The 27,840-nt window shown below is 43.4% G+C and overlaps 2 protein-coding genes across 4 annotated transcripts in view; both read right to left on the bottom strand.

Moving 5' to 3' along the window:
• disp3 (dispatched RND transporter family member 3) overlaps positions 1-27,840 on the bottom strand; it is a 73,631-nt gene that overhangs the window by 34,212 nt on the left and 11,579 nt on the right. The window contains exons 2-4 of the mRNA XM_082188676.1: positions 3,428-4,402; positions 2,467-2,686; positions 714-850 (exon numbers count right to left, since the gene is read on the bottom strand). Coding sequence (XP_082044802.1) covers positions 714-850; positions 2,467-2,686; positions 3,428-4,394 — 1,324 coding nt within the window. The 5' untranslated portion in view covers positions 4,395-4,402. The remainder of the gene's footprint in view (positions 1-713; positions 851-2,466; positions 2,687-3,427; positions 4,403-27,840) is intronic.
• On the bottom strand, positions 10,678-13,002 carry LOC309513215 (uncharacterized protein). 3 transcript variants are annotated; one of them, XM_082188959.1, is made up of 2 exons: positions 11,833-13,002; positions 10,678-11,769 (listed from the first exon to the last, which is right to left on the bottom strand). In XM_082188959.1, exons 1-2 carry the CDS (start codon positions 12,985-12,987, stop codon positions 10,969-10,971), a joined length of 1,956 nt encoding a protein of 651 aa, XP_082045085.1. In that variant the 5' UTR covers positions 12,988-13,002; the 3' UTR covers positions 10,678-10,968. The 3 variants fall into 3 exon arrangements, with proteins under 3 accessions (XP_082045085.1, XP_082045084.1, XP_082045086.1); XM_082188958.1 differs by having other exon boundaries at positions 10,678-11,967; positions 12,016-13,002; XM_082188960.1 differs by having other exon boundaries at positions 10,678-12,021; positions 12,226-13,002.

The following is a 27,840-nucleotide window of genomic DNA, read 5'->3' as shown; positions in this document are numbered from 1 at the left end:
CGTTACGCCCAAACCACACCTATAAATAATGAAGCTACTTCAGACCAACCCATTTTAGATTTCCAGAGATCCACCCACAAAGTTACTTACGTTTCGCGTTTGATACTTGCGTTTCAGATCGTTAAAATAGGGCCCAAAGTGGTGTTTCCTTGCTGAATTGATCAGTCTGCTTGTATGAATTGTTAGGTGAATAATTCAATGACTCACTCACAAACAGAGGCTGCATCTGAAATCGCACACTCTCTGAGTAGGTATGTCAAGTGAAAAAGCTGCTTATTTTGCGGCCGTTAAAAAAATACATTCTATATAGTATGAATGTGTGTATGATTCATTAGCACTAAATAACTAGATTAATAACAAAGTGCTGTAAACAGTAAAACTATTTGCACTACAAAAGAGTGTGTGTTTTTGATTACAATAATAAATTAAAATAAAAACAAGAAATGCCAGTTTGCAACATCAAGCAGCATTACATACTGTTTTTGTACAGTTTATAACTGAAAGCAGCTTACTGTTAACTGTTAACTAACTGTGAATTAATTAATTAATTACTCGATAAAACTGTGTATTGGATTGTAAAAGCAACTATATAATGATCATAGGCATCTCTAATCTGTGCTGACTGAACAACAACGACCTTAAGTGGGCTAAAACCCCTGTAATGCATGGTATTTTTAGGTTTATTTGATTAGAATGCTTGTTGAGTGTCTTACCAGAAAATGAGGTTAGAACATACACAAGGACAGTAATGCATCCTCCACTGAACAGAGCCAGCAACATGTCACTGTGGAAGGTCTTCCGCACCTCATCATCAAATAACTCTGTACCCCCGTACAACACCTTCACTTTACTAGAGAGAGAATAAAAAAACAGAAAATTGGATGAGAGGGGAGGGTAGTCAAGATGAGAATGGGTTATGTTTGACATCAGACAATATGTAACAAGAGAAGGACCAGATGAGGGGGATGAGAGAGAAAATGGGGAACATTAGCAGATGGAAAAAGATAATCTTAATTACATCGAGGGGCTCTTAAAGGAGTTATTACTGTATCAGAGATACAATGAATGTCTATTTTGTGTCTGGCCATTGGCTCATTTCTAGGCTTAGTTCCTACCATTGTCATCCCAGCAGTAATGATTGTCATTTGAAGAGCATCTGCATACATTCACTTGACAGCAGTGAGTATAATAGCGTTGTTTTGCAGATGTAATAAAGCTTTGGGTCATTGTCTTAGATTCATAACTGGCGTTGTTTGGTGATCATCCTTCCAAAAATTACTACAACCAAAATCGAAACGGCTGACTAACTGACTTCTGTCTTTGACACTAAGGAATACTTAGTGGCTTAATAGACTCCCATTTTGTGTTTAATCATTTATATATAACTCATTAGTTTTGCATTAGTAAAGTGAACAGTCTTTCCAGCTGCCACACAGAAGAGCGGGAGGACTGAGCCGTGATTCATCACCATCGTGCCACTGAGATCGTCTTTGTAAGTTGATGGCTCAGTTTTATGGACGTAAAATTTGTAATTTCTGCAAATTCTGCAATATAGCAATTTTCATGCACACTTACATTTTCATTTAATACAGTATATTACTTTTATAATAAAAATGCCCTACTTATGTATGGAGTTGAGCATATATATATGAAGAGTTCAGATGCAAAAGCCTCTAAATGCCATCTGAAATGTTCTTATAGAATGATCATTTTTATCAAGCTTGTATATTTAAATTCAATAATTTCACTTAAATGGCAATGCAGATTACCTATTAATTGTCATTTAAGTGAAATTACTGAACTTAAATACACAAGCTTGATAAAAATGATCATTCTATAAGAAAATTTCAGATGGCATTTAGAGGCTTTTGCATCTGAACTCTTCATATATTGATTGCTTTTGGAAGACATTTCCTATGGCAGGGAGGGCTCTTTTTTGTGTGTGTGTGTTTGGAATTACAGAAATGTATTTAATAAACAACATTATGCAGAAAAATTATCAAAAGAGAATCAAAACTGCAAACTGTATGTTTGGTTTATGCTTTAAACAAGTAAAATCCCTGTGGCGTGAGAAATTAAACTCAAGATATACACGTCTCTAAATGACTTGCTTCTTTGGTAATTATATATTTAAGGAAGTTTGGAAATGTCTCAATGGCCATATGCATATGGAAATTATATGCAGATGAGGCTATTAATATCATTTAAAAAAAGATAAGCTCAGGGAGAACACAGGGAAACAAGGCTTCTGCTAACTTGGATTTATAAAGTTAATTCTGCACGTTTCCAATGACCATATTTAATGCCCAACAAGCCATCATGAATCTTCTGATGAATCCTCTGGTTTGCATGCTTGTTGAATTGAATTTGCATTTAACCATACATGGTATTAGACCAGACAAATAAACAAAAAGCTTTCTTGTTTACGTAACTAATACCAACACCAACTGCAATCTCAACACCCACCTGGTGGATTGTTGTGAAAGGATGTTTGCATACTGCACCACAAATTCTCTGAAGAGACGTCTCTGTTCTAAAGGTCTGTCTTGAAGAGAGTAAAAAGATTGAAGAGGAGCTCCAAAATGGATCTCACTGCGAAGAAGAGAGGACTGAAGCTTGTCTGGTGAGAGAGTCTCATCCACATACCAATAAAACTGTGGATGGGTGATCGCCAAGCTCAGGGCACCTGAGAATAGAGGATACTACAATCAGGGAGTTTTATGAAAAACATTTCAGTTACTGGTTGGAATGATTGTGAAAGAGGCCTTGAATATCATACAACCACTATTTGTTGTTACTTTTTACAATATTTGTCAGGGGAGTTCTTCTCCTGGACATTTATCTGCAAAGTTTAACTCCAACTCTAATTAAACGCACCTAAACTAGCTAATCAAGATTTTGAGGATCACTAGAAACTCACACTGGCCCTCCAGGAGCAGGATTGGACACCCCTGATATCTGTTAACCAGGGCAAATCCAATTGGAAAACCAGGCCATCCCATGTATATTTTGCCGGTCCAAGATGGTATATCACCTCAGCCTGATCTTCACCAACTGGTCAACCATCTAAATCAGGGGTGCCCAATCCTGTTCCTGGAGATTCAGCTCCAACCCTGATCCAACACACCTGAAGCAGCTAATTAAGATCTTCAGGAGCTTGATATACAGACAGGTGTGTTGGATCAGGGTTGGATCTGAACTCTCCAGGAACAGGATCTAAACAAACTAGAACCAGCTAATGGCCAACTTGGAGACCATGAGAACAGTTAATCAAATAAAACATACTTCTGTTTTAGAGAGTTTAGCTGAGCTTATTTGCTACAAATGAGCTTCATTTTACACTCTTTCTCTATTAAAATTTAATTTACTGAGAATTACTGAATCATTAGTAGAGAGTGGGATAGTTTGCCTCCCCCAAACGACTCACCGTGTATATCAGCTAGATCAGGTCCCATTCCATCATAGTAGATCTTCCCTGCACGCTCACTGGGAAAGAGGTAGGACAGGAGGGAGCTTGGAGGAGAGCAGAAGGAAGGTCCCAGGGGCAAGTCTCGCAACGCCTCCAGTGGCTTCCAGCAGAACTGTTGAAACTGAGGGTGCTGCATTAGAAGTCTCTCCACGTGGTGTATGGTGTGAAGGCGTTCAGGGGTGAAAATGTTGTTATCCTTGTCGCCCTGGGCCACAAAAACTAGCTCTATCCTCCAGAGGGCCTGGGTCTGGAGGTAGGAGTAGCCTGAAAATCTTCGCTTCCTCATTAAGGGTGAGTCTGGTTTCCTGTGATCTTCAACATCACTGGAATTGAGTGCTGCTATCTTAGGGTTTGTTGAGTCTGTCTTTTCCTCTTTCATCTTGTTGTTTTTCTCATTTCCAAACTGTCTGGTGTCATTGTGTACCCCTGTCTCAGTCTCAGCAGGTTCTGTGACATTCGTCATTGCAGAGACGTCCTTCCCTTTTCTGTTTACCATGAGCAACAAAAGGTCCCTCAGAGCATTGGCTTCAAAGTCAAATCCATCGGCATCACGCCTGTGCCTGTCCCAAGACCCCAACTGACTTTTCAGGGCAATGGCGAGAGCGTCAAAACGTTCTGCAGAGGCATGACTCCTGACCTCGAATGCGCTGTAGGAAAGGTCAATGTCTAATGGTTCACAGTGAAGGAACATATAAGCTGAGAGGGTGAAGGGTACCAGAAATCCCACAGCCAGAACCAGCCCGCTGGCCCAGGGCTGCGTATACACCCAGCCCAAAGCCCACCACAACCCCTTACAGACCTGCTCCTCTCCATTTTCCCGTTCTGTTCCTTCTTCTCCCTCCTCCTCCTCATCTTCCTCTTGCTCCTCAAACTCGCTTAGGTTCCAGGTACCTTGGAGCAACAAGGGTTCATCTTCCGAGTCCATGGCAGGCACTACAACAAAGACACAGAACACTAACATTAACGCCTTTGGGCCTTGTGTGTACTCTCGCTTGTGCTTGGACAGGTGAATACTGCGATAAAGTGCACTTGATTTACGGAGCATCGATAAGAAAGTGCCAGGTTATTTTCAGATGGCCACTGCTAAGACAAGGACAAAGCCGTGAAATCTGTCATTCTGTAAGTGTAATAGTGTAAGGTTTTGGCCTCTGGGTAGTGAGTGGTGAATGGAAATGAGGAAACAGTGAACCGAGTCTCACAGGCCAGCGATCAGGCTGGCAGATGGTTTGGCCTCTGGTATTAGATGCTGAACTCAGACGTGTGTGTGTGTGCGATAATATATTCTTCTCATCGAATTGTGAGGAGATTTCATAGCAGGGGAGCCTAGTGAAACCTTTATGGGTGTATGTGCAGGAATCTTTTTGGGAGGATTCAAAGTTGTTTTGCATTGCATATTTAAACCTTCCTCCCCCTTTAGTCAGTATACTGTGAAAAAAAATCGAATTCCTGTAAAAATAATATATGCATCCACTAAGAATCACCTTGACACAGTTATTGTAAAAAGTGAAGTTAGTTTTGAGGAAATATCTAAGTACAGATGCCTTACTGAAATGTATTTGCTAATGCAGTGGTTTCGAAAGCAAAAAAATATTCATAACCACTCCCCCACCATATACACTAAGATATTTTTGGTATTTCTTCTGTAATTATGACAAAGCTTAAAAAATGTATTAACTGAAACTGTGAGTATTGATATATTAAATTAACCACGATTCCTTTTGTGATTCCAGAAGTTTAAAGGACTGCAATAGTTACATTCATTCCACACCTTGATTGTGTCTATTTTATTAGCATTTTAATTTAGAGTGAGAAAAAAGAAAAAAAAAGTAATTTATTTATTTAAATACTTTTAAGTCATCTTGACACTTGGAAGTTTGCTGAGGGCCCCTTTGTTGTGACTTTACATTTATAAGTGTAACGCAACTTTTTCAGAAACGTGATAGTTGGATTCAAGTGCAGCAGAAATATTTATTTAAACAAACACAACAACAGTAAATCCAGGCAGTAACGTATTATACCAAACATGGGCAGAAACAGAACTGAAACAAACACACACATAACATTCATAAAGGACAACATCAGACAAAGAACATGGGAAACACAAGGTAACAAGGGCTGCAACAAGAAACAGGTGAAAGTGATTAGTAGCTATGGAGATTAATGAGGGTTACTATGGAAACATACCAGGACCTAAGAAATCATGGATAAGCACAGGAAGAATAGCACAGGAACCATGAGAACAGAAAACTCCATATCAACATAAGAATCCAAGACAGGGGAACATGAAACAGGAATCGTGCCGTAAGTGACAACACTAATAGCATTTACACTGTGAAATAAGAATTTATGCTGATATCGTCAAAAAAACCACTTTGCCTTCCACACACACACGCACACACACACATAAAGGGAGACAGAGTGAACTAGTGAGCGAGAGAACAGGGACAAAGAGCCAGAGATAACATGCTATCAGCAGCTGACACACAGTTGGCAGCGTCACTGAAAATTAAATCATTCAACTCGTCTAAGCCTGCCTAATTACTGACAGAGAGAGAGACAGGAGTCCAATGTAAGTCCTGCCTAATGTACAATACAGCCTGGGGCAGCGTGAAACTGAGCTTGTACCATTTCATTTTCAACACAGATTGCCCCCAGAGCCATGTGTGCAAGCGCAAGGCCAGGAAGTCATTGACTTTCACCACAGCGTACAGCCCAGGGGCAGAGAGAGAGTGAGATAAAAAGGAGAAGAGGCAGACAGGTACAGATGCTCCATCTCTATATCTCTTCCCCACAGAGAATCTGAAGATTTCCCTCCTGGGATCAGATGGTCTGTGGTGGATCGATGCTTGATTTAGGAGCTAAATAAACCCTCCTGGAAAACTGATAAGCTGTTGAGGTAATAATTAGCATTCTGAGATAGGAGACATTTAAAAGTCACCTTTCAATGCACAAACACCGTAGGCTGAGCTCAGGTGTACGCTCTAGTGTAAGCTCAATGGGGCTTATGAGATGGGTGCTTCATTTTGAAGTATTTGTTTGTCATCTTAAAAGATTTGTACAGCTTATTTTTAACAAAAAGTTATAGTTCACCCCAAAATGAAAATTCTGTCATCATTTACTACTCACTTTTGTGTTTGTTCCACAATATTATATGCATCAAAAAAAAAAAATTGTATTCGTTATTATTAGTATTATTTGTATTGTTAATGCTTGGTAGAAGGTGATAGTACTAGAAAACGGGCAAAGGAATCTGTTTAAAATTATGCAAAGATATTGAAAGAAAGGGCTACACTTTATTTTAAGTTGTCCATGTTACAGTGTAATTATGCATTTAAGTACTGTGTAATAATAATTAACTACATGTTCTTACTATAGAGTTAGCGTTAGCATTGGGGTTTGGTTTAGGGTTAGTTGCATGAAATTATGCATAATTTATAGGCCTAGCCATTAATACATGTAACGTGTAACAAAGACACTAAATAAAGTGTTACAGAAGAAAGACCTTCATTCCCTTGGTTTATGATGCCTCATATATTGAACTAAATGTAATATTCATCTGTGATTCATACTGAATCGGCAAATAATCTTCTGCTGATTCAAAATTCTCAAAATACAATAATCAATAAATCCAATAACTACGATGACATGGTATAGTTAAACATATTTATCAGTGATATGATTGCAACTGAGCTTTTACATTAATTAATGTATGAGTTTAAATTGCTTTTTTGTCTTGAAGTTTTCAGTTCATTCATGACAGCATTTTGTGCTTCTCCACAGGAGAAGATGGTTATTTTGAGCAGGATGTTTGGTTGGTGGCATCTCAAGAGGGTGGGAACCAACATCTGTCTTCACAGTAGGCTGAGAGCTCAACATCTGCCTCAGCAGAGGACAAATTCATTAGGCTGAGAATACATTTTTGGAAAGAGAGAAACAGACAATCTAAAGCTATTCACAGTCAATGAACCTTGAATATGTCATCATTATTTAAAAAAGAAAAAAAACACTTTATTTCCACTTTTCGAATATTTTCTAATTCAAATCTTGGGTGGATTTACGGCAAAACTGTCACGCCCTATTACTGTCCACGCCTTTTCAGCGCTAATTTATCTCTGCGTGTCTTTAGTAAATCCTGACAGTAGTTTTTTAATGCCAAAAGAGGGATATTATTAATTATTTGTTTTTATACCATGGTATGTCTGAATACTCGATTCTGATTGGCTGGAAGATGTGCAATAAAACCGTTTAATGCACAAGTAGTTCCAAGTCAATTTAATCGCCGTTCTATATTAATGCGTTGTAATGGCTATTTTGAAATATCTCTGTGTCTGATTCAAAGCAGGCAGAGTGCTAAATCTAACGAGCCATAACTGACGAAAATAACCGTCAATTTAGCCCTTCCGGTCAAATTAAATATTGTGCTTTGCGTTGGGTCGTTCTCTGCCTCCAAGTCATGCATAAAATGGTTTAATGCACAGCTAGCCATGGATTATGCCTTTCATAAATATCATTAGGTTTTGGGAAGTCACACCACATTTTACAACCTCAACTAACCCTGCCTTGATGGTCTGCAGGGGCCCTCTTTATAAGGACTGTTTAGCCAGTTTTGTCAGTTAAGTTAGTTCTAGAATGCAGTTGTTGATCTCTTCTTTCATAACCAAACACAAAAACACCCCAAACTGGACTGACAATTGTATTCTTTAGCTGCTGTCTGAACATTTGCAAATATGTTTAGTAGCTATTTTCCTCAATTTAAAACGGCCACATGATATCAAGGCTTTTTCCAACATAATAATAATAATAATAATAATATATTTAATTTATATAGCGCCTTTCCCAAGCTCAAGGACGCTTCACAATAACAGTAAAGAACAAACAATCGGTTCATACATAAATGGACAATAGACATTTGCCCAGTCCAAGAAATGAGCGATTGCAGTTGCATATCGCATTACATTTGGAATACAAACAGAAACAAAAAACAAAACTATTTACAGACAGCATAGAAGGTGGCCAGTTGAAGTAAAGGTCAGATGCAAAAAACTAATGGTACCTAAGGAAACATTATGACTGTAATACAGAGTTATGAAAAATGTTTAGACACGGGTAGCCAGTGGAGTTTGAACAGAATTGGAGTGATATGAGCAGATTGTTTAGTGTAAGTTAGTAATCTTGCGGTAGAGTTTTTAATATATTGCAAACGTGAGATAGAGTGTGCTGGTAGTCCAGAAAAAAGAACATTACAGTAGTCGAGGCGAGATGTGATAAAAGCATGTACCAGCGATTCAGTTTGGCAATACGGTGGAGTTGAAAAAATGCAGCTTTACAGAGTTGACTAATATAAGCGTTGAAGGTCAGTGAAGGGTCAAGAGTGATAACCAAGTTTTTGACAGTGGCAGATGGAATAATTGATGTAGCTTCAAGGTCAAGTCTGGGATATTAATTATATTTTTTAATAGAGATGGTGGACCAGTAATTAAGATTTCTGTTTTAGTCAGATTCAAACTGAGAAAATTGCAGTTGAGCCAAGTCTTTAATTCATTAATACATGATGATAGTGATGTAGTCTGGTGAATAGAATCCAGTCGGCAAGCAGTATATATCTGGATATCGTCGGCATAACAGTGGTATTGAAAACCATGGCAGCGAATAATTTGTCTGAGAGGCAAAATGTAGATAATAAATAGTAATGGGCCGAGAACTGATCCCTGTGGAACACCTTGTTTGAGAATGACAGTGGGAGATTTATAGTTGTGCATGGTGATATAGTATTTTCTGTCAGTCAGATAGGAGGAAAACCAGACTGAAATAAATCAAAACTATTGTTGAGAGATAGATATGACTGTAATTGAGTGGCAACAACCTTTTCCATGATTTTTTAGACATACGGTAGATTGGAGATTGGGCGATAATTAGCATAGTCAGTTGGGTCCAGATTTGGTTTTATAAGGATAGGAATAACCGCAGACGTCTTTAGTGAAACTGGAACAGAGGCAGAGAGAAGGGACATATTTACAAGATGTGAGATAGGAGCAGAAATTACAGAAGTTCAGTGTTTCAGAAGGATTGTTGGTGCGGGATCCAACCGGCATGAAGAAGAATTAGATTTCTGTATCATTTCACTAATTAAGATGGGGTTGGTCAACGTAAAGTTTTTAAGTGTTTGTATAGACTGAGCTTGCTCACAAGTAGAAGTGGTCGGTTCATTAAAAAAAGTCCTACGTAAAGCATCCAGCTTTCCCTGAAAGTGGTGCAAAAAAGAATAGCACAAGTCATCAGATTCTTGTTGACAGGCATTATGTGCATATTGTAACATAAGTATAGGCTGTACAGGTGGTTTCACAAAGTAAAATCTTCCTCACAAGCTAATGATGGTCACTGTTTCCTAGTCTCACATTGTCAAACTACAGGCTGACACTATTTCTTACAACAATAAAGAGCACTGTGAGCCTTTGCAACACAAAAATTTACCAACTGCAAATCTCAGAGCTTTATGTAAGTGCCACAAACCTTGTCCTGCTTTGGAAATCCCACTTCCTATTCCAGATCTGTCACAAAATCTTTCTTACCATGTAAAATGTGGTTGCACCACTTTCTGAGATGTATAGCTTAAGGTTGTTGAGAAAGTCCTAGAGAACGAGAGTAGTCATGATTAATTCAATAGTGCCATGTGACCTGCAAACCATTTGTTGGATCAGCCATGATACTAAACAGCTTAGGAGACAATGTAAGATGTTGGATTCTGACACCTCGGGTAATGAGGCCCATTATTTACAGCACAGCACCATTATGCATGCTTTGCACATTTGCTTTACCGCTTAAATAAACATTAGTTGTCCCCAGATCAGAGGGGGGTAATATCTCTTACGGTGTCAAATCAACCAATTTATCATTTACACCACAACACACATCCCTGGTGCTGACCACAGCAGCTTTGCGCAATCCTGGTTAATGTTCATTTTGACAGCTGAGAGCCAGGATGCTTCACTTGGGATATATTTCAATGCTGAGCAGACACTCATTCTGCATAAAATATTCTGAAATATCAACATGTCAGTTCTAATTTGTTATAATTAGTGCTATACATTTAAAAGTAATCTGCATGGTGCAATAACATAAGAGCAATTACAGCAAGCGAGCTCAAACATTTTCTATTGCCATCCCTTAAAAATGCACTATTTCAATAACGTTTTACACCTAAATGTCACGATACACACACACAGGGAAATAGGCAAGTTCCAAGAGCAGTATTTATTGGGTAATCCGTACTCACAACTAGTCCAGGCAAGGGTCAAATATCCGGTAAGGCAATCCAAAACACAAGAAACAAACATGAACAGGGCAGATGCAAACTTCAGAAGTGCTGTGACATAAAACAAGGACTCCATGACAAACACTGAAACAGACAGGGTATAAATAGACAGATACAAACAAGGTAATGGGGAACAGCTGAGTGCAATAATCAAATGAGTCCAGGTAGGTATTATGGGATATGTAGTTCATGACGCAAGGATGACAGAATAGGGAAGAGAGACCTCTAGGGGAAAACCAGGGAACACCAACCAGACACTGTGACATAACCCCCCCTCTACGGAGCGGCTACCAGACGCACCAAGACCTGAAAAAAAACAAAAACAAAACAAAGAGTTCAGGAGGGAGGTGAAACAACGAAGGATCAGGGGGAGGGACGGGGGGCCAGGTCCATGGAGGGGAACAGGAAAAGAGGGTGATGGCTTAGCCGGCAGCCAGGGCGAAGCAGACGACCCCTCGGACAGCCATGGCGGAGACGAACCGTCAGGCGGCCAAAGCAAAACAGGCTGTGCAGATGGCCCAGCCAGAAACATCAGTCCATCGGGCGGCCAGGGCAGAAACTTTTCCTCAGGTGGCCAGGGCGAAGCAAGCTGTGCAGACGGCCAGGGCAGAAACGTCAGTCCATCGGGCGGCCAGGGCAGAGACTTTTCCTCAGGTGGCCAGGGCAAAGACTCTCCCTCGGGCGGCCAGGGCGGAGACTCTACCTCGAGCGGCCAGGGCGGAGACTCTACCTCGAGCGGCCAGGGCGGAGACTCTACCTCGAGCGGCCAGGGCGGAGACTCTACCTCGAGCGGCCAGGGCGGAGACGACCCCTCGGGCGGCCAGGGCGGAGACGACCCCTCGGGCGGCCAGGGCGGAGACGACCCCTCGGGCGGCCAGGGCGGAGACGACCCCTCGGGCGGCCAGGGCGGAGACGACCCCTCGGGCGGCCAGGGCGGAGACGACCCCTCGGGCGGCCAGGGCGGAGACGACCCCTCGGGCGGCCACGGCTCAGGTACTGGAACTGGCACCACCGGCTCAGGCACTGGAACTGGCACCACCGGAACTGGCACCACCGGCTCAGGCACCACTGGCTCAGGCACTGGAACTGGCACCACCGGCTCAGGCACTGGAACTGGCACCACCGGAACTGGCACCACCGGAACTGGCACCACCGGAACTGGCACCACCGGAACTGGCACCACCGGCTCAGGCACTGGAACTGGCACCACCGGAACTGGCACTGGAACTGGCACCACCGGCTCAGGCACCACTGGCTCAGGCACTGGAACTGGCACCACCGGCTCAGGCACTGGAACTGGCACCACCGGCACTGGAACCACCGGAACTGGCACTGTAACTGGCACCACCGACTGAGGCACTGGAACAGACACCACCGGCTCAAGTGTGTGCGTAGCCCACACACACCACATGGCTGTGGCCATAATGGCCAGTGTCGCGGTCACTGAGGGCTCAGGAACAGACACCACCGGCCCAGGAACAGACACCACCGGCTCAGGAACAGGAACAGACACCACCGGCCCAGGCTCAGGAACAGACACAGGCTCGACGGCGGCCATCTTGTCAGGGGACACAGGCTCGGCAGGCGTGACGTGAACAGGCTCGGCGGCGGCCTTCTTGTCCGAAGACACAGGCTCGGCAGGCGTGACGTGAACAGGCTCGGCGGCAGCCATCTTGTCCGAAGACACAGGCTCGGCAGGCGTGACGTGAACAGGCTCGGCGGGCTGTTCGGGCACGGCCTCCAGGATGACAGCGGGCTGTTCGGGAACGGCTTCTGGTACATTGGGGAGGCAGGAAGTCCTCCTTCTCCTCCGCCTTCTTTGATGGCGAATAGCAGGCTCTGGGCTGAACAGAACCTGTGGTGAAGGGAGCTCTGGGTTGGGCATCACCAGCCCAGGGTCGAAGAGAGACTGAAGTGGAGAGTGGTGCCGGGGCTCACATCTAGCACCTCCCCTCCCACGACCTCCACGGGTCCCAGAAAACCTGGCCAGACGAGTTCCCTCAAATGATTGTCCGTGTCTGATGGAAGGGGACTCGGGGGAATTGACTGTCATGGCCTCCTCAGTCTGACTGACCCACAGCGCGAAACACTGAAAAATGTTCAAACGCGGTTCCGTCTCTCCGGCTCGAGAAACCCCACCATGCTGGGTTCCTCTCCTCCCAGTAGGGGGAAGGATACGGAAACCCGTGCTGCTGGATCTTGACATTTTGATGGAGTCCTTCGGTCAAATATCCGGTAAGGCAATCCAAAACACAAGAAACAAACATGAACAGGGCAGATGCAAACTTCAGAAGTGCTGTGACATAAAACAAGGACTCCATGACAAACACTGAAACAGACAGGGTATAAATAGACAGATACAAACAAGGTAATGGGGAACAGCTGAGTGCAATAATCAAATGAGTCCAGGTAGGTATTATGGGATATGTAGTTCATGACGCAAGGATGACAGAATAGGGAAGAGAGACCTCTAGGGGAAAACCAGGGAACACCAACCAGACACTGTGACACTAAAGAAATAAATATAACTTTTGTCAGTTGTAAATGTACCAGTGGCTTAAAAAAGCTGTTGAGGTGGTGGTCCAAAAGTTTAGGGTGGCGAAGGTTAAGTTAGAGGCATTTAAGCGATATACCCCCCACTGCGGTCGAGGTCCTACATAGCAGTACGGGATGGAGAATGGCCATTCTGCTTTTGCGTCTCACTCCTGCATTTGTCGCCTCTCCAGTCTATCACCTGGTGTTAGTACATTTCCTAACAGTTCATGAGGAGTATCGGGACAGAGCATAAAAGTGGACTAGCTACCCACTCTCTGTCCTCCATTCCACAATTCACTACAACTTTAGGAATGGGCAACCGATAAGGGCCATGTGGTAGGGAGAGTGCTATGGGTCTCTCTCAGAAGCCCCTCTGGTTATACTGGAGGTAGTAGTTGGATGAATTACATCAACTAGTTCCCTGGGAGACCTGTCTATCAGTCAGAGCACTTCCCTAGAGACTCAGCGGCAAAGTTTTTCGGTCCTCAGCTGAAAAGAGATTGGGAAGTCACGCCCTTTGACAACCGGTGATAGAGAGCATGAGGGTGTAGAGCTGATGTAGCACTCCACTCTCTGTGCTCTCTCGCCAGTTCTCCCATGTTCCTTAGGCAGAGCAGGCCGTTGAGATAACATGGTTCTCTCCTTGAGGCATCCTCCGTTCCTTAGAACGGGATGCTTAATACTTTGCTCCCCTTGGAGCTGATGGTTGAGGGTCTAGATGTGGGTAGCAGTCCTCTAGTTCGCCCGTCCCTAGTGGAAGCTGTGGGCAAACACATTAGGCTGTGGTCTATCTAGTCAGTTCTGCCCCGGGTCAGTTAAACAGAAAGTATGGGCAGTACTGAGCTGCGGATGTCACACCTTAGGCTATTTAGCCCTTGTTCACTGGGTGCACTGCATGGCAATCTTTGGTTACAGTCTAGCTCGCTGGTTAATTTCAACAACATTTGTTCAGTATGGTGCAGTGGGTATTAATGTTCCCATAGAGTCAACTCGATGAAGCAGCATAGAGTTACATTTTGAAAGGAAACATCTAGGTTACGGATGTCAAGTCAAGTCAAGTCACCTTCATTTATATAGCACTTTTAACAATATAGTTTGTTTCAAAGCAGCTTTACAGTGATAATAGGAAATTAAAGTAACAGAGATTGTTTTGACTTTACAGCAGCTCTAGAATAAAGTTATTGTCCAGTTAAAGTTAGTTTTGATTGATTCACTTCTGTTGCAAAGATCATTATTTATAAACTTACGGGCCACTTACACGACACCGTTCCAACAGAAAACCCTTAACGTTTTTCGGCCTGCTCACCCACACAAAAACAGTGCCTGGCGGCTCGAGAATGCAAACCCCAAAATAGGTTCCAAGATGCAAGCCCTGAAAGAAAATGAAAAATAATAATGTCTATCTCTGCGCAAGCTTTAAAAACGCAAACCTGTGAAAACGCTGACGGCGTGCACATGTGTATTACGTGTTCAGTCTAGGTATGCGTGTTTGAATATATGTGCGCAGGCATGTAGTCTTTCTTTACAACTTGACCTCAACAAATTACTTGTCTGGCCTTAAAAATTATAATAAAGAATTATTTATCGCTTCTGCGTAGCCATGTGAACCAGAACTATTTTGACAACATTTTATGTGTACAGAGGTAAAGGGAGGGGAAGGAGGCCTTCACAGGGGAGAGACTAGTTGACACTTCAGGACTGTGTTGTCGTCGTGTCTAGGCGCAGGTCCTTCATCAGATCTGGATACGGCCTGGACTGCGGTAAACCTCGGGATAAACAGAGAGACTAATATTAGCGTAGACGCCATTCTTCTTATGATGTAACGAGTACATCAGGATTTATGGGGAGTGTTCCAGGTTCCGGCTGATCTAATCTAGGCAGCCTAACATTGAAATATAGACGTTTATAATGTGTTATGTGTATGCTAGGTCAAAGACGTGTTTATAGTCTAGATTTAAACTGACAGAGTGTGTCTGCTTCCCGGACAATGTTAGGAAGACTGTTCCAGAGTTTTGGTGCTAAATAGGAAAAGGATCTACCGCCAGCAGTCGATTTTGATATTCTAAGTATTATCAACTGGCCGGAATTTTGAGATCGCAATAGACGTGAAGGACTATAATGCGTTAAGAGCTCGCTCAAGTACTGGGGAGCTAAACCATTTAGTGCTTTGTAAGTAATCAGCAATATTTTAAAATTTAGACGATGTTTAATGGGGAGGCAATGCAGTGTTGATAAAACCAGGCTAATATGGTCATACTTCCTGGTTCTTGTAAGAACTCTAGCTGCTGCGTTTTGGACCAGCTGTAGTTTGTTTATTAAGCGTGCAGGGCAACCACCCAGTAGAGCATTACAATAATCTAGCCTTGATGTGATGAACGTGTGGAAGAAATTTTATCTTTCAATGAATCCGCCACTGGTGGACTGTCAAAATAATAAAGAGAACTGCTTATCAGTGGCTCTGTTTACATTCCTGATTGAGACACACTTCTTCAATGGTGTGAAGTAAGTTGGAGCCGTTTGCAAGCTCATGATCAAACTAAAGACAAGGTGTCTGCTGCTGTAGTTGAGGCTGATACGAATCACCAGATGACAGAGAGTGTTTTAATTGTGGTCAGCGGGGCCATTTAGCCTGTAATTATAAATGCCCACTCAGAAAAGTGTGAAAGTGACAAAAATGTCTGGTGTTAATGTGGGTTTGAAAGTAGATCAGTGTTTAATATAAAGAAATTAAAATTTAAAGTTTTCGTCTTAGAAAGAACAAGGGATAAAAATAAGGTTAAAAGATTAAAGTCTTAAGGAAATCATTTTGAAGGAAAGATCTATAATAATAATTTTAATGGATAAATACAGGTTTATTTGAAAACACATGTCATTTCTGTAAAATATGTCTTAAGCTGGGCTAGAGTTAAAATATAGTAGAATGAAAATGTTACAAGTTTATGAAAAGACAGAGTAGCAGTCCTGAATGCCTCAGAGTCTCTCTCTCATTTAATGTCAACTGAAAGCTGTTATCTGAGCCTGTGTCATAAGTGATAATAAGCTATTTATAGTAAAGCACAGTGTTTCAGTTGAAAATCATAGACATGGAGACGTTAAAAGAAACATCAGGGAGCATACAGGGAGCATAACTTTGACAGGGCTCTCTGGATTAATATGTTTAAGAGTATTTATGTAAATTGGAATTGGGAAGTTGAAGATTGAGTCCATCATTGCTTAAAATCCCTTGTCTAGAAATATGAGGAAATATATAGTCTAAATTTAAATAGTCAACTATGTGTGATCAGAATGATAATTTAAAATAATAGACTTGACTGCATAGAAAAAGTGACAAATTGGCTAAGTCACCATACAAATGATCCAGAGAGCCCTGTCAAATTTATGAAAGGCTAGTGGGTGAACAAAGGAGGAGGATGGGAACATCACTGTTGTTTGACTGTCCTTGACTAAGTCTGTACACCACGACCTGACCGGATAGACACAAGATTCGAAAACTGTGAGAATGTGTTGTTTGTAGTTGGCTCTGGCTTCAGAGACAAAACAACAGGCCTGAATTGGGCAAGATAGGCAGTGACCACTGAATTTGAAGTGTTAGTCTTAGTTGCCCTCAAATTATTCTGCTTAAATAGCTGAGTTTGTGGCTTTAACTGAAGCCTGGACATGAATGACAGGAAAATGTGTGCCGATTAAAAACTATCGTTATTTGTTTAGGGTACCACATGATTTTGGGGCGCTGTGGACATTGAACAATTTTGAAGTCAGATGGTTGACCTTTTTTTCATGCCGAGTTAGTATCAAATTTGCTGGATGCTATTTTGTTTGATCAAATTTCTATTTGTAAATGCGCAGCGCATACTAACAAAAAATATTAAATTTTTATAGGAAATGCAGGGCAGACGCAGCTGAAAAGCTGATGCAACAGAAACAATGGAGATTGTGTGTACCATGTTATCTGAAAGTAAGCCTGATTTTTCTGACTCCTTGCAGAGCATGCAGTCTTTTGATTAAGACACAGAGAAGTCTGTTTGGAGGAAATCTGGCTGCAGTATTAAAGACGTGTTTGGGTTTGAGTTGATGGCAAACCTTGTTTACCGAAACATTTCTTCAACCACTATGGTAAATTGATGCACGGGTTGGACCATGCATCAAAAGGGGGGATGATAACTTTTGTTTGGGAAAAAAAATAAAGTTTGCTTTGGATATTATTTGGAAGACCTCATTTATGGTAATGGGAGGGTCTAAACAACAAGTGCCATCAACATCAACTGAGTTGTGAGAACATGTAAAGAAATGTCTTCTCTCCTATAACATTTATGTTTAGGTGAAAGCAGCTCATGGAAAAGCAGCTGATATCCCACTGCACAACATCAAACCGGGAAATGTATTAAGTTATTAGGGGATTATGAAAATCAGACAGTTCTTGTTTCAATTATAACAATTTTGGTGTAGAGTCAAGGCTAATGAGTATTTTACAAAGTTTAGGTTTATGTTCATTTATGTTTTATTTTATGTTCTATTATTTTCTTTTTTATGTGGGCTATACTGTGTTGGCAATAGCAAACAACACTGAGAATGCTTTGACAATGGTTAATGATGAAATGAAACAAATCAGAGATGCTGTTATACAGAATAGATAGTGTTATGGTAACTGCTGAGAAAGGAGGGGTATGTAAAATGTTGGGTACATCATTTTGTTTGTACATTCCAGACTACAGTGACAACATAACCAATATCATGGAGCACAAGAGAATGGCTGTAAAAGAACCACCCATAAGTAATAACTCATGGTTTGAATGGTTCACCAACCTCTGGGGAGAGTGGGGCTATTGAATATGACATACAGTTCTGCCAGTGATATGATCAGAGTTTTGGTGTGGCTGTGCCTGCCATGTGTAATACAATGTTTTCCCAGCTTTAGTAGAGAATGGTGAAAAGTACAGTTTCATATCAAATGCTTCAAATGTCTGATTATGAGGATCAATTCAAAGATGTATGTCCAAAATCATAAATGTGATGAAGTGACTTTGCTGTATTATTATATTAGTTATCAATTAATGATAAAAAGGCGGGAATTGACGAGGAAATTTTATCTATCGGCACTGTTGCTTCAATGCTAGCTTGATTAGCATTAGCCGGCGACGACTCATGAACTTTATCTGTACCTCCTGGCTCCTCAGTATTCGATTTTTCAGGTTTCTTATGCTTTGTCGGCATTGCTCAGGATGTTCAGAAGGAATAACTTGTGATATTTAAGCGGCTAGAATATATTTTAACAGACAATATTACAGACTTGTGGAGAGCTATAAAAAAACACGTTCTTCTCCATTCGGTGCCGGAAGCGCGCCCCCATTCATGTTGGTTTTAAAACTCTCTTGCTATGTTCTGCTGTAAGTGTGACTGGTTAAAGGGTCAATAGCTTGATTCTACTCCCTGAATCCGGTGGAAAACTGTCCCTAATAATCTCCCACTGAATGCCGCCTGAGACTTCATCCATTTACTGTAAGCATGCATGCTCTGAGAATTGAAAGACTGGCAGATATAGCATATCATGAGCACATTAATTATGGTTGCTTCTTCTGCTGTTGCTGTGCTGTCATTGCCGGTCCCCATGCGTGAAAGACATTGGGACTGTAGTAGCAGCTGAGAAATGGGCCAGACCTGCTCATTTCTACCTGTTTGGTTTATTTCTCTCTCCCTCCTGACTTGAGAAAATGAAAGACAGAGAAATGACAATGTAGAAGGCTGTCTAAAGCAAGGTTTTTATGGTTTTGCTTTTCCAAATTTGTCTTTGAATTCTGTTTTAATTATATGTGCATCTTAATACTAGTTTAATTAAAATTTCAGTTTAGTTAATCTTACTTTCAGCAAGGTTAATTTAGGTTTAATTTTTGGCTGATCCAGATCATAATCCCAGTCTGGAGTGCATTTCCCAAATGCACAAGCTCCTTTGTAATCAGTTTAGCGATTCTTACTTCCAACAAACATTCACAAACAGCTTTGCAAACTTGTGTGGTTGGAACTACAGCTCTCGACCTGTGGTTAGAAATTATAGCTTGTTCCACCAGGAAGAATCATATGCCACGTCATTTATTCATAACTATTAGGTCTGGTCAATCACTGCTTGACACTTGGAGGATATACAAGTACTGAACTTTCTCTTTTACATTTGCAGTTGACGCTGAGGTTTCCCTCCATCCTCCCCACCACCACCAGCTTGGTTGTCTTCATCTTCAGACAGGATCAGCTGAATCTGCTTCCCCAGGATTGGGACTAGGACGGGCCCTACGCCAAATAACCTTTCTATACAACTAGACATGAATCATTGTAGCACGCTACCATCTGTTAATCCTTTATAGAATAAATGCCATGTAAACTTTCACCTGCCATCTGAGTCTTTCTGGTAGAAACATAGTATGGAAGCTTGTTTCCGCCACAGAATAAAACATTTTAAAAGATTGCGACTTTTTATCTCTCAATTGCGAGTTTACATCTTGCAATTCTGACTTTATATCTCCCAATTGCGAGAAATAAAGTCAGAATTGCGAGATATAAACTCACAATTGCTAGAAATATACTTGCAACTCTGACCTTTTTTCTTGCAATTGCGAGTTTATATCTCGCAATTCTGACATCTTTTCTCAGAATTGTGTGATATAAACTCGCAATTGTGTTATAAAGTCCAATTCTAAGAAAAAAAGACGGACTTTTCCTCAGAATTGTGAGTTTATATCTCGAAACTCTGACTTTATAAAACGCAATTGCGACTTTATATCACAAAATTCTGACTTTATAACTCACAATTTTGAGTTTATTTGACGCAGTTCTGACTTTATAACGCAATTGCGACTTAACATCACACAGTTCTGACTTTATAACTTGCAATTGCAACTTTATATGAGATGTAAACTCGCAATTGTGAGAAAAATTGTCAGAATTGTGAGATAAAGAGTCGCAATAAAAATTGAAAACAAGTTTCCATACCTGTTAGTATGACATGCAGACCTAAGAAGATCATGCCACTAGCAAGCTAACAATCCATATCCTTCATTCCATTTAAATACATATATTTCAATCTATATGTTTTAGGGTGATGTGAGATAAGAATTTTGTATCAAAATATCCAAAAACCACTTGCACAGTGTTCCATTATCCTAAATGTTTCCAAGAATTTGTAAATTCAGAGAGATTCACTATTTTAAAAAGTGCCTGTCCCTGTTTACTTCTCGCCTGTCAATGACGTAATATCCGTGTTATCCCTGGTTCCCTTTCAAGGGAACTCCCGTTGCGTCGAAAACTGACGCTATGGGAACGCTTTGCGTGATGACGTCTTGAAGCACATGTAAAATCAGTCCAATGGTGTGGCGGAACGTCAGAGGCGGGTGACGTCACGTACCAGGAAACTATAAAAGCCGGCCCAAAACAGAAAACGAAAGCTTTCTGAGTCTTCAGTTGCGCTCTGTGTGAAATCTGTCTGTATATTTGGTGTTGTCTGTCTATATCACATATATATATATATATATATTCAGTATGGCGAGCAATCAGCAGTTTAGAGTGTGTGTCCATCCCTGCCCGCGTTATTTAACGGGAGGTGATACTCACACTCTTTGTGTTGTTTGTTTGGGTGAGGAGCATGCCCAGTCAGCACTCGAGGGTGGTGACTGTGTGCATTGCGACGCGCTTCCATTGCGTTCGCTCCGATCCCGCTTGGCTCGGTTCACGATCGCGATCCCGCGATCGTGATCCGATCCCGATCGCGTTCCCCAGGGCTCTGGTCCCGCCGCTGCCGAGGCACGGCGGCAATCACAGACCTGGGGTTCGCAAATGGATCTATCAGTGGATGTTGAGACGGGCTCTGCCTTATCTCAGCCTCCTTCTGATAGATCCAGTGCCTCTCATCAGGGTGTGGAAGCACGCGTTGCGGTTTCTTCCCCCCCGATGGAGGCACCAATACTGCAATTGTCCAGCTCTGAGGAGTTGGACGTTGTTAGTATTGACGCTGAGTCTGAGGATTCGCCACCTCAGTATCATGCGTTTGAAGAATTGCTTGATGTTATCACTAGAGCTGTCGAGCGATTATCTATTGAGTGGCCAGAAGATAGGCAGGGCGCTCGTTCGAAAAGCAAGCTCGACGAACGTTTCCTGCCATCTTGTGCACAGCCTCAGTGCAGAAGCCTTCCGTTTTTCCCCGATCTCCACACTGAGGTGTCGAGATCGTGGGGGAAACCAGTGTCATATCGAGTGTATACTGCACAAACATCACACTATTCATCCATTCACAATTATAAAGAGCATGGTTATGGGGAGATGCCGAGGGTGGAAGAGACGCTCGCGAGCTATCTCTCTCCAGCAACGGCATCTTCTCTGAAGGCTCCTGCACTTCCATCCAAGCCAGTAAAAGTTACATCTTCCCTGGTTCATAAAGCTTATGCCGCCGCCGGTCAAGCTGCAGTGTGTTTACATACAATGTCCATAATGCAGGCTTACCAGGCTGAGTTATTGGGTGATTCTGAGGATGGCGGGGGTATTAGTGCTGATACGGTGTCTGAACTGCGTAGAGCCACAGATTTGTCTCTCAGGGCCACCAAGGAGACGGCTAAATCCATCGGCCGCTCTATGGCAGCCCTGGTGGCCACTGAGAGGCATCTGTGGCTCAACTTAAGTGACATAAAGGACAAAGAAAAACATGTTCTTTTAGATGCACCAGTATCCACGCAAGGGTTATTTGGAGACGCAGTTAATAGTGCTGTAGCGAAGTCACAAGAAGCTTCAAAACAGGCAGCTGCACTTCAGAATCTTCTCCCCCGCCGTTCTTTCTATGAGGCTGCTGAGCGGGAGCAGTCTAAAAAGAGCGCTGAGCACCGCGCCACTCAGAAACAGAGCGTTTCCTCCCGTGCTCCCCCACAAAAATCTCGGGGACACGGAGGGCGCTCTCAAACCCAGCAGTCTTCGAGGGGTAAAACGGATCTGCGGACCGTTATTACCGCCAAGAAGGCTGCTGGGGAAAAGTCCTGATGTCTGAGGGCTCAGGACAAATGAGGGTAGTCCCCCCGAAGCAGAGCGGTTAACACCTCTTTTCACGGTGCCCGTCTCTCTTCGGTGCCCTCAGGGGACCGTTCTGCCAACCCTGCCACCTCTGGTGTTACAGGGCGCAGCGGTCTCCGGCGAGCACATATCTCAAGGTCCACCCGGAAACGTAGTGGCCTCGGGATGCCCGCCCCCTCTGAGGAGGGTGCTAGAGCAGTCTGTTTGGTCGTTCCCTGCCGGTGTGCCGTTACAGGGCGACGAACCGACTACTCAACAGCAGGAGAAAAATACGGTGCCGTCTCTCTTCGGTGCCCTCAGGGGACCGTTCTGCCAACCCTGCCGCCTCCGGTGTTACAGGGCGCAGCGGTCTCCGGCGAGCACATATCTCAAGGTCCACCCGGAAACGTAGTGGCCTCGGGATGCCCGCCCCCTCTGAGGAGGGTGCTGGAGCAGTCTGTTTGGTCGTTCCCTGCCGGTGCGCCGTTACAGGGCGACGAACCGACTACTCAACAGCAACAAAATCCAGAAACCAGTCTCGAGAGACTGGTACCTCTAGTAGAATATTTGACAGCGTGGAAGCTACTGTCAAATGTTTCTCGTTGGGTCCTGCAGACCGTGGAAAAAGGGTATTAGATACAATTCTATTAACGCCCACCGCGGTTTATGGGGGTCCTGCCCACAGTGGTGGGCCCCGAGCAGGTTCTGGTTATGGAACAGGAAGTAAACACTCTGTTAGAGAAAGGGGCCATAGAATATGTACCCCCCTCCAACAGGGAAACCGGGTTTTACAGCCGGTACTTCATAGTTCCAAAAAAGGACGGGGGATTGCGTCCCATTTTAGATCTTCGAGTTCTGTACGAGTCAGCCATGCAGCTCAAGTTCAAAATGTTAACCTTGAGACAAATCGTGCCACAGATCAGGTCCGAGGACTGGTTTGTCACGATAGACCTCAAGGACGCATATTCCATCCGTCCGTGTCATTGGAAGTTCCTGAGGTTTGCTTTCGGGGGCAAAGCATACCAATATCGAGTTCTTCCATTCGGCCTGGCTTTATCACCCCGCACTTTCACCAAATGCGTGGATGCAGCTCTGGCGCCTCTGCGCCTCCGGGGTATTCGCATCACGAACTACATCGACGATTGGTTGATTTTAGCTCAGTCGCATTAGATGGCGGTTCAACATCGAGATGTTGTTCTCGCCCATATGAAAGAGTTGGGGTTACGGCTGAACGCCAAGAAGAGTGTGCTTTCTCCATTTTAGAGGACCACTTTTTTAGGCGTGGTTTGGGATTCAGTGTCGATGCAGGCGCGCCTGTCATCGCCACGCTTCGATTCCATCCTGGCAGCTGTGAGAAGTGTAAAGCTAGGCCAGCTACTCACTGTCAAACAGTTCCAGAGACTGTTGGGTTTCATGGCAGCAGCTTCCAACGGGATACCTTTTGGACTGCTGCACATGAGGCCCCTGCAGTGGTGGCTCAGGACCAGAGGGTTTTTCCCCGAGGGGCAACCCATTTCGCACAATCAAGGTCACGCGGTGATGCCTACGTGCCTTGGTTATGTGGAAGAAACCTTGGTTCCTGTCCCAGGGCCCAGTGCTGGGAGCTCCTTGTCGTCGCAAACTGCTAACGACGGATGCTTCCCTCACGGGTTGGGGAGCGATCCTGAGGGTCGCTCATCTCAAGGTCTGTGGGAAGACCATCATCGTTCCTGATATTCTATAGCCTAGAGATGTTAGCTGTCTTCTGGGCTCTGAGGAGCTTTATCACAGGTCTCAGGGGACACCATGTGTAGTACATACGGACAACACGTCGGTAGTCGCCTATATCAAGGGGGTTTGCGCTGGCATGCCATTTCCTCTTGTGGTCCCAGGGGAAGTTGCTGTCACTCAAGGCAGCCTACATCCCAGAATATAGGAGCAGACACTCTGTCGAGACAGGGGCCGAGGCCCGGGGAATGGTGGCTCCACCCCCGAGGTGGTGGAGCTGATATGGAAATTATAAGTGGATCTGTTTGCGTCTCGAGAGACGTCTCACTGTCCACTTTGGTTCTCCTTCACGCATCCAGCTCCTCTGGGACTGGATGCTATGGTACAGACGTGGCCGAGGCTACGTCTGTACGCCTTTCCCCCAGTTGCTCTGCTCCCGGGAGTTCTGGAAAGAGTTCGCAGGGACCGGGTTTGCCTGCTTTTTATAGCCCCGCGCTGGCCGGGCAGAGTATGGTTTCCCGATCTTGTGTCCCTCCTCGACGGGCATCCTCTGGAGCTACCCGTCAGGAGGGACCTTCTGTCCCAAGCAGGGGGCTCAATATTTCACCCCCGCCCAGAACTGTGGAACCTGTGGGCTTGGCCTCTGAGGGGGCCCAGCTCATAGAGTCAGGTCTCTCAACTGAGGTTGTTGAGACCATTCTACAGTCCAAGCTCCCTCCACGAGGAAACTTTATGCCCTGAACTGAAGAGTATTCACCTCTTTGTGTAGTGACCGTCGGTTGGATCCAGTCAACTGCCCAATTGGTACAGTTCTGGAGTTCCTGCAGGACCGGTTCACTGCAGGTCTGACCCCGTCCACTTTAAAGGTTTATGTGGCGGCCGTAGGTGCTTACCACAGTCCTTTGGGTGGAATGTCTGTGGGGAAAGACCCTTTGGTATCTCGTTTCCCTCGTGGCACTTGGAGGTCCTCCTCCCTTTCGAAATCGGACCAGGAGGCGAATAATTTGCTTTGCCCTGTTCGGGCGTTAGACGCGTATGTCCACAGAGCTGCCCTGTGGCGTAAAAGTGACTTTTGCTCCCCTAACAAGGGAGGTCCAGTGTCTAAGCAAAGGATGAGCAAGTGGGTGGTTGATACTATCTCACTGGCTTATGAGGCGGCTGGACAGCCTTCTCCTTTGGCTGTCCGGTCGCTCTCTACTAGGAGTATGGCGGCCTCTAAGGCCCTTATATCAGGAGTATCGTTACAGGACGTCTGTGGTGCGGCAGGCTGGTCCTCACCGCACACCTTCGTCAGGTTCTACTCTCTGGATTTAGACTCTACTCCAGGGTCTCATGTTTTGTCTTCTTAGTGCTGCTCACATGATTACACACAGGACAGACATTTGTAGCTATGGAGGCGTTGGTATAGACGTTCCCATAGCGTCAGTTTTCGACGCAACGGGAGTTCCCTTGAAAGGGAACGCCTCGGTTACGACTGTAACCTCGGTTCCCTGAAGAGGGAACGAGCGTTGCGTCGCCCTGCCATATCTCCTTCATGCCTGTCAGCTCGACTTCAGACTTTTACGAAGCTTTCGTTTTCTGTTTTGGGCCGGCTTTTATAGTTTCCTGGTACGTGACGTCACCCGCCTCTGACGTTCCGCCACACCATTGGACTGATTTTACATGTGCTTCAAGACGTCATCACGCAAAGCGTTCCCATAGCGTCAGTTTTCGACGCAACGCTCGTTCCCTCTTCAGGGAACCGAGGTTACAGTCGTAACCGAGGCGTTTTCACTTGTACAGCCATGGTAACCATGGCGACAGACGTGGACAACTGCGTAATGTTTAGGCACGTTGTTGTTGTTCCGTTCAAACATTATGGACCATGGCAAGCAGACTTTGGGACAAAAGGATAACTAAAACGAGGATCAATATCGGCGTGGCGTGTTCAAGATGCCGAGAGCTTCGCGTCCATGACAAACTTGGACTTGACAGAGACGCCGCTCTTGCATGTACTTTATTAGACAGTCGAGCAAATGTACATAAAACAAATCAATGTTATATAGCTCAACTTGATGAAATGTTAGAATATGATCAGTATGTTATTCTAATGTTGATCTAGCTTACTGCTAGTCTCATACAGACAAACTAACACATAGAATAACATAATAATATTCAACACACTCAAATGCAGTTTAATAGTGTAGACCAAGTGAAACAGTTACCTCACAAGTTAAAGTCGCCATGAAATCAAATTTTGCTATTCGTATTTCTATATGTAATATTGTAGTGTTTATTACAAATGATTTATCTGTGCACTTCATTAATTTTGAAAAATTCATGTGCCCTTATATTCTTTAATCAAATATGTTATCCTTCCCTCCCTCCTCGAAACGACTTATCTTCTCTCCCTGTCATGTGATATGGTGCGAGGGCGTGGCAACTCCCCTCAAACCGTTAGTCTGCTATGAGCTAGAGATGGAGAGGAGGAGCGCTAAAGTAAAACCCTGTCCTCTATTCAATATTCCGTTTCACTTGGAAATACGTCACAACACTGGAGAAAAGTCGGTTCATGGCGACTTTAAATTCGTCAAATAAACTGACCTGTGTGAGTAGTAATTCAGCACTTGCGTGTGGTTCGGTAGAATGAAATGTCCTTATTCCTTTATATCCGCGGGACTCGCATGTGGCGCTGATCTCTGTCTCTCATTAGCAATCGCATCTTGCTTTATACCACAGTCATGTTAAAAAACATGAATGTATTCACTCGTCCATAAACATCATTAGATTCATCAGCATGACAGCAAGTCCCATCATTCCGCTTATCACTGCGTCATCAATTTAAATTTTTTGTTTACATTTACATTTATGCATTTGGCAGACGCTTTTATCCAAAGCAACTTACATTGTATTATCCTATACATTTATACATAGGTATGTGCAATCCCCTGGGATCGAACCCACAACCTTGCGTTGTTAACGCAATGCTCTTACCACTGAGCTACAGGAAAGCTGTCAATCTATGCCTTTGTTATTGTAAGAGGTTAGCGACCCCTAGCAGTGATTTTTTTGAACATATTGTAGCTTTAAGAGCTGTAGACGACACGGTTATAACAACAGTGGCAGAAACATGGTGAGCAGTTACCGACACTATGTGGCTGTCTGGGGTGCATGTGTATAAATGACGTAAGAGCTCTCTCAGGATGCGATGTTTCAAACATCAAATAAAGCAAAATAATGGGGAACAAAAATAGTGAAGTAGGAGATACCATGTTCAGAACAGCAGTATCTTGGAGAAATCACATTGTGGAGAAAGCTTCTGACTGAATGAGCTGAAGTGTACACCAATTATGTAAATGTGATTACAAAATTCAATGGCTTTCTGTTGTTTGTGTAAATTACTATAATAATACGACATTAATTGCATCCTCCAATCAATTAATTAGCCAAGCAGAAATTATTACTCCCCCACCTTCAGTGACGTCATTAACGACAGTCCTATATTGTTGAACTGACGTGATTCAAACAACAGAGGTGTGACCATGTTACTACGGTTTCGGGAAACAGTTCTTGGCTATAGTTTCTACAATGATGAATCAAACTACAGTGGTTTGGCAATGAGTTACATTTGTACGGGAAATGCAGCCCTGAATGATTTGTTCTCAAATCAGAGAGTGGTTCCTAATCCAACTAACTCAATGATCATAGTGGGCACAGCTCACACAATGGATTATGAATAAATAATGACAAAACTTTCATTTTGCTATTCCAATGAGGAATCAACAGAACAGTATTATTTTTAAATTAAAGGTACACTATG

Source organism: Leuciscus leuciscus (assembly GCF_965113295.1).
Source record: "Leuciscus leuciscus genome assembly, chromosome: 13".
Taxonomy (NCBI): Eukaryota; Metazoa; Chordata; class Actinopteri; order Cypriniformes; family Leuciscidae; genus Leuciscus; species Leuciscus leuciscus.
The sequence above is the reverse complement of the archived record's forward strand: the minus strand, read 5'-3'. Positions and strand labels throughout refer to the sequence as shown.

What these genes read in the sequence shown, in the direction of transcription:
- LOC309513215 (XM_082188958.1), bottom strand. Translation starts at nt 12,987, where the DNA reads ATGTCAAGATCCAGCAGCACGGGTTTCCGTATCCTTCCCCCTACTGGG. An exon ending in CAGTGGTGCCTGAGCCGGTG is followed by an intron (nt 11,968 to 12,015) that starts GTGCCAGTTCCA and finishes CCAGTGCCTGAG; the next exon opens with CCGGTGGTGCCAGTTCCGGT.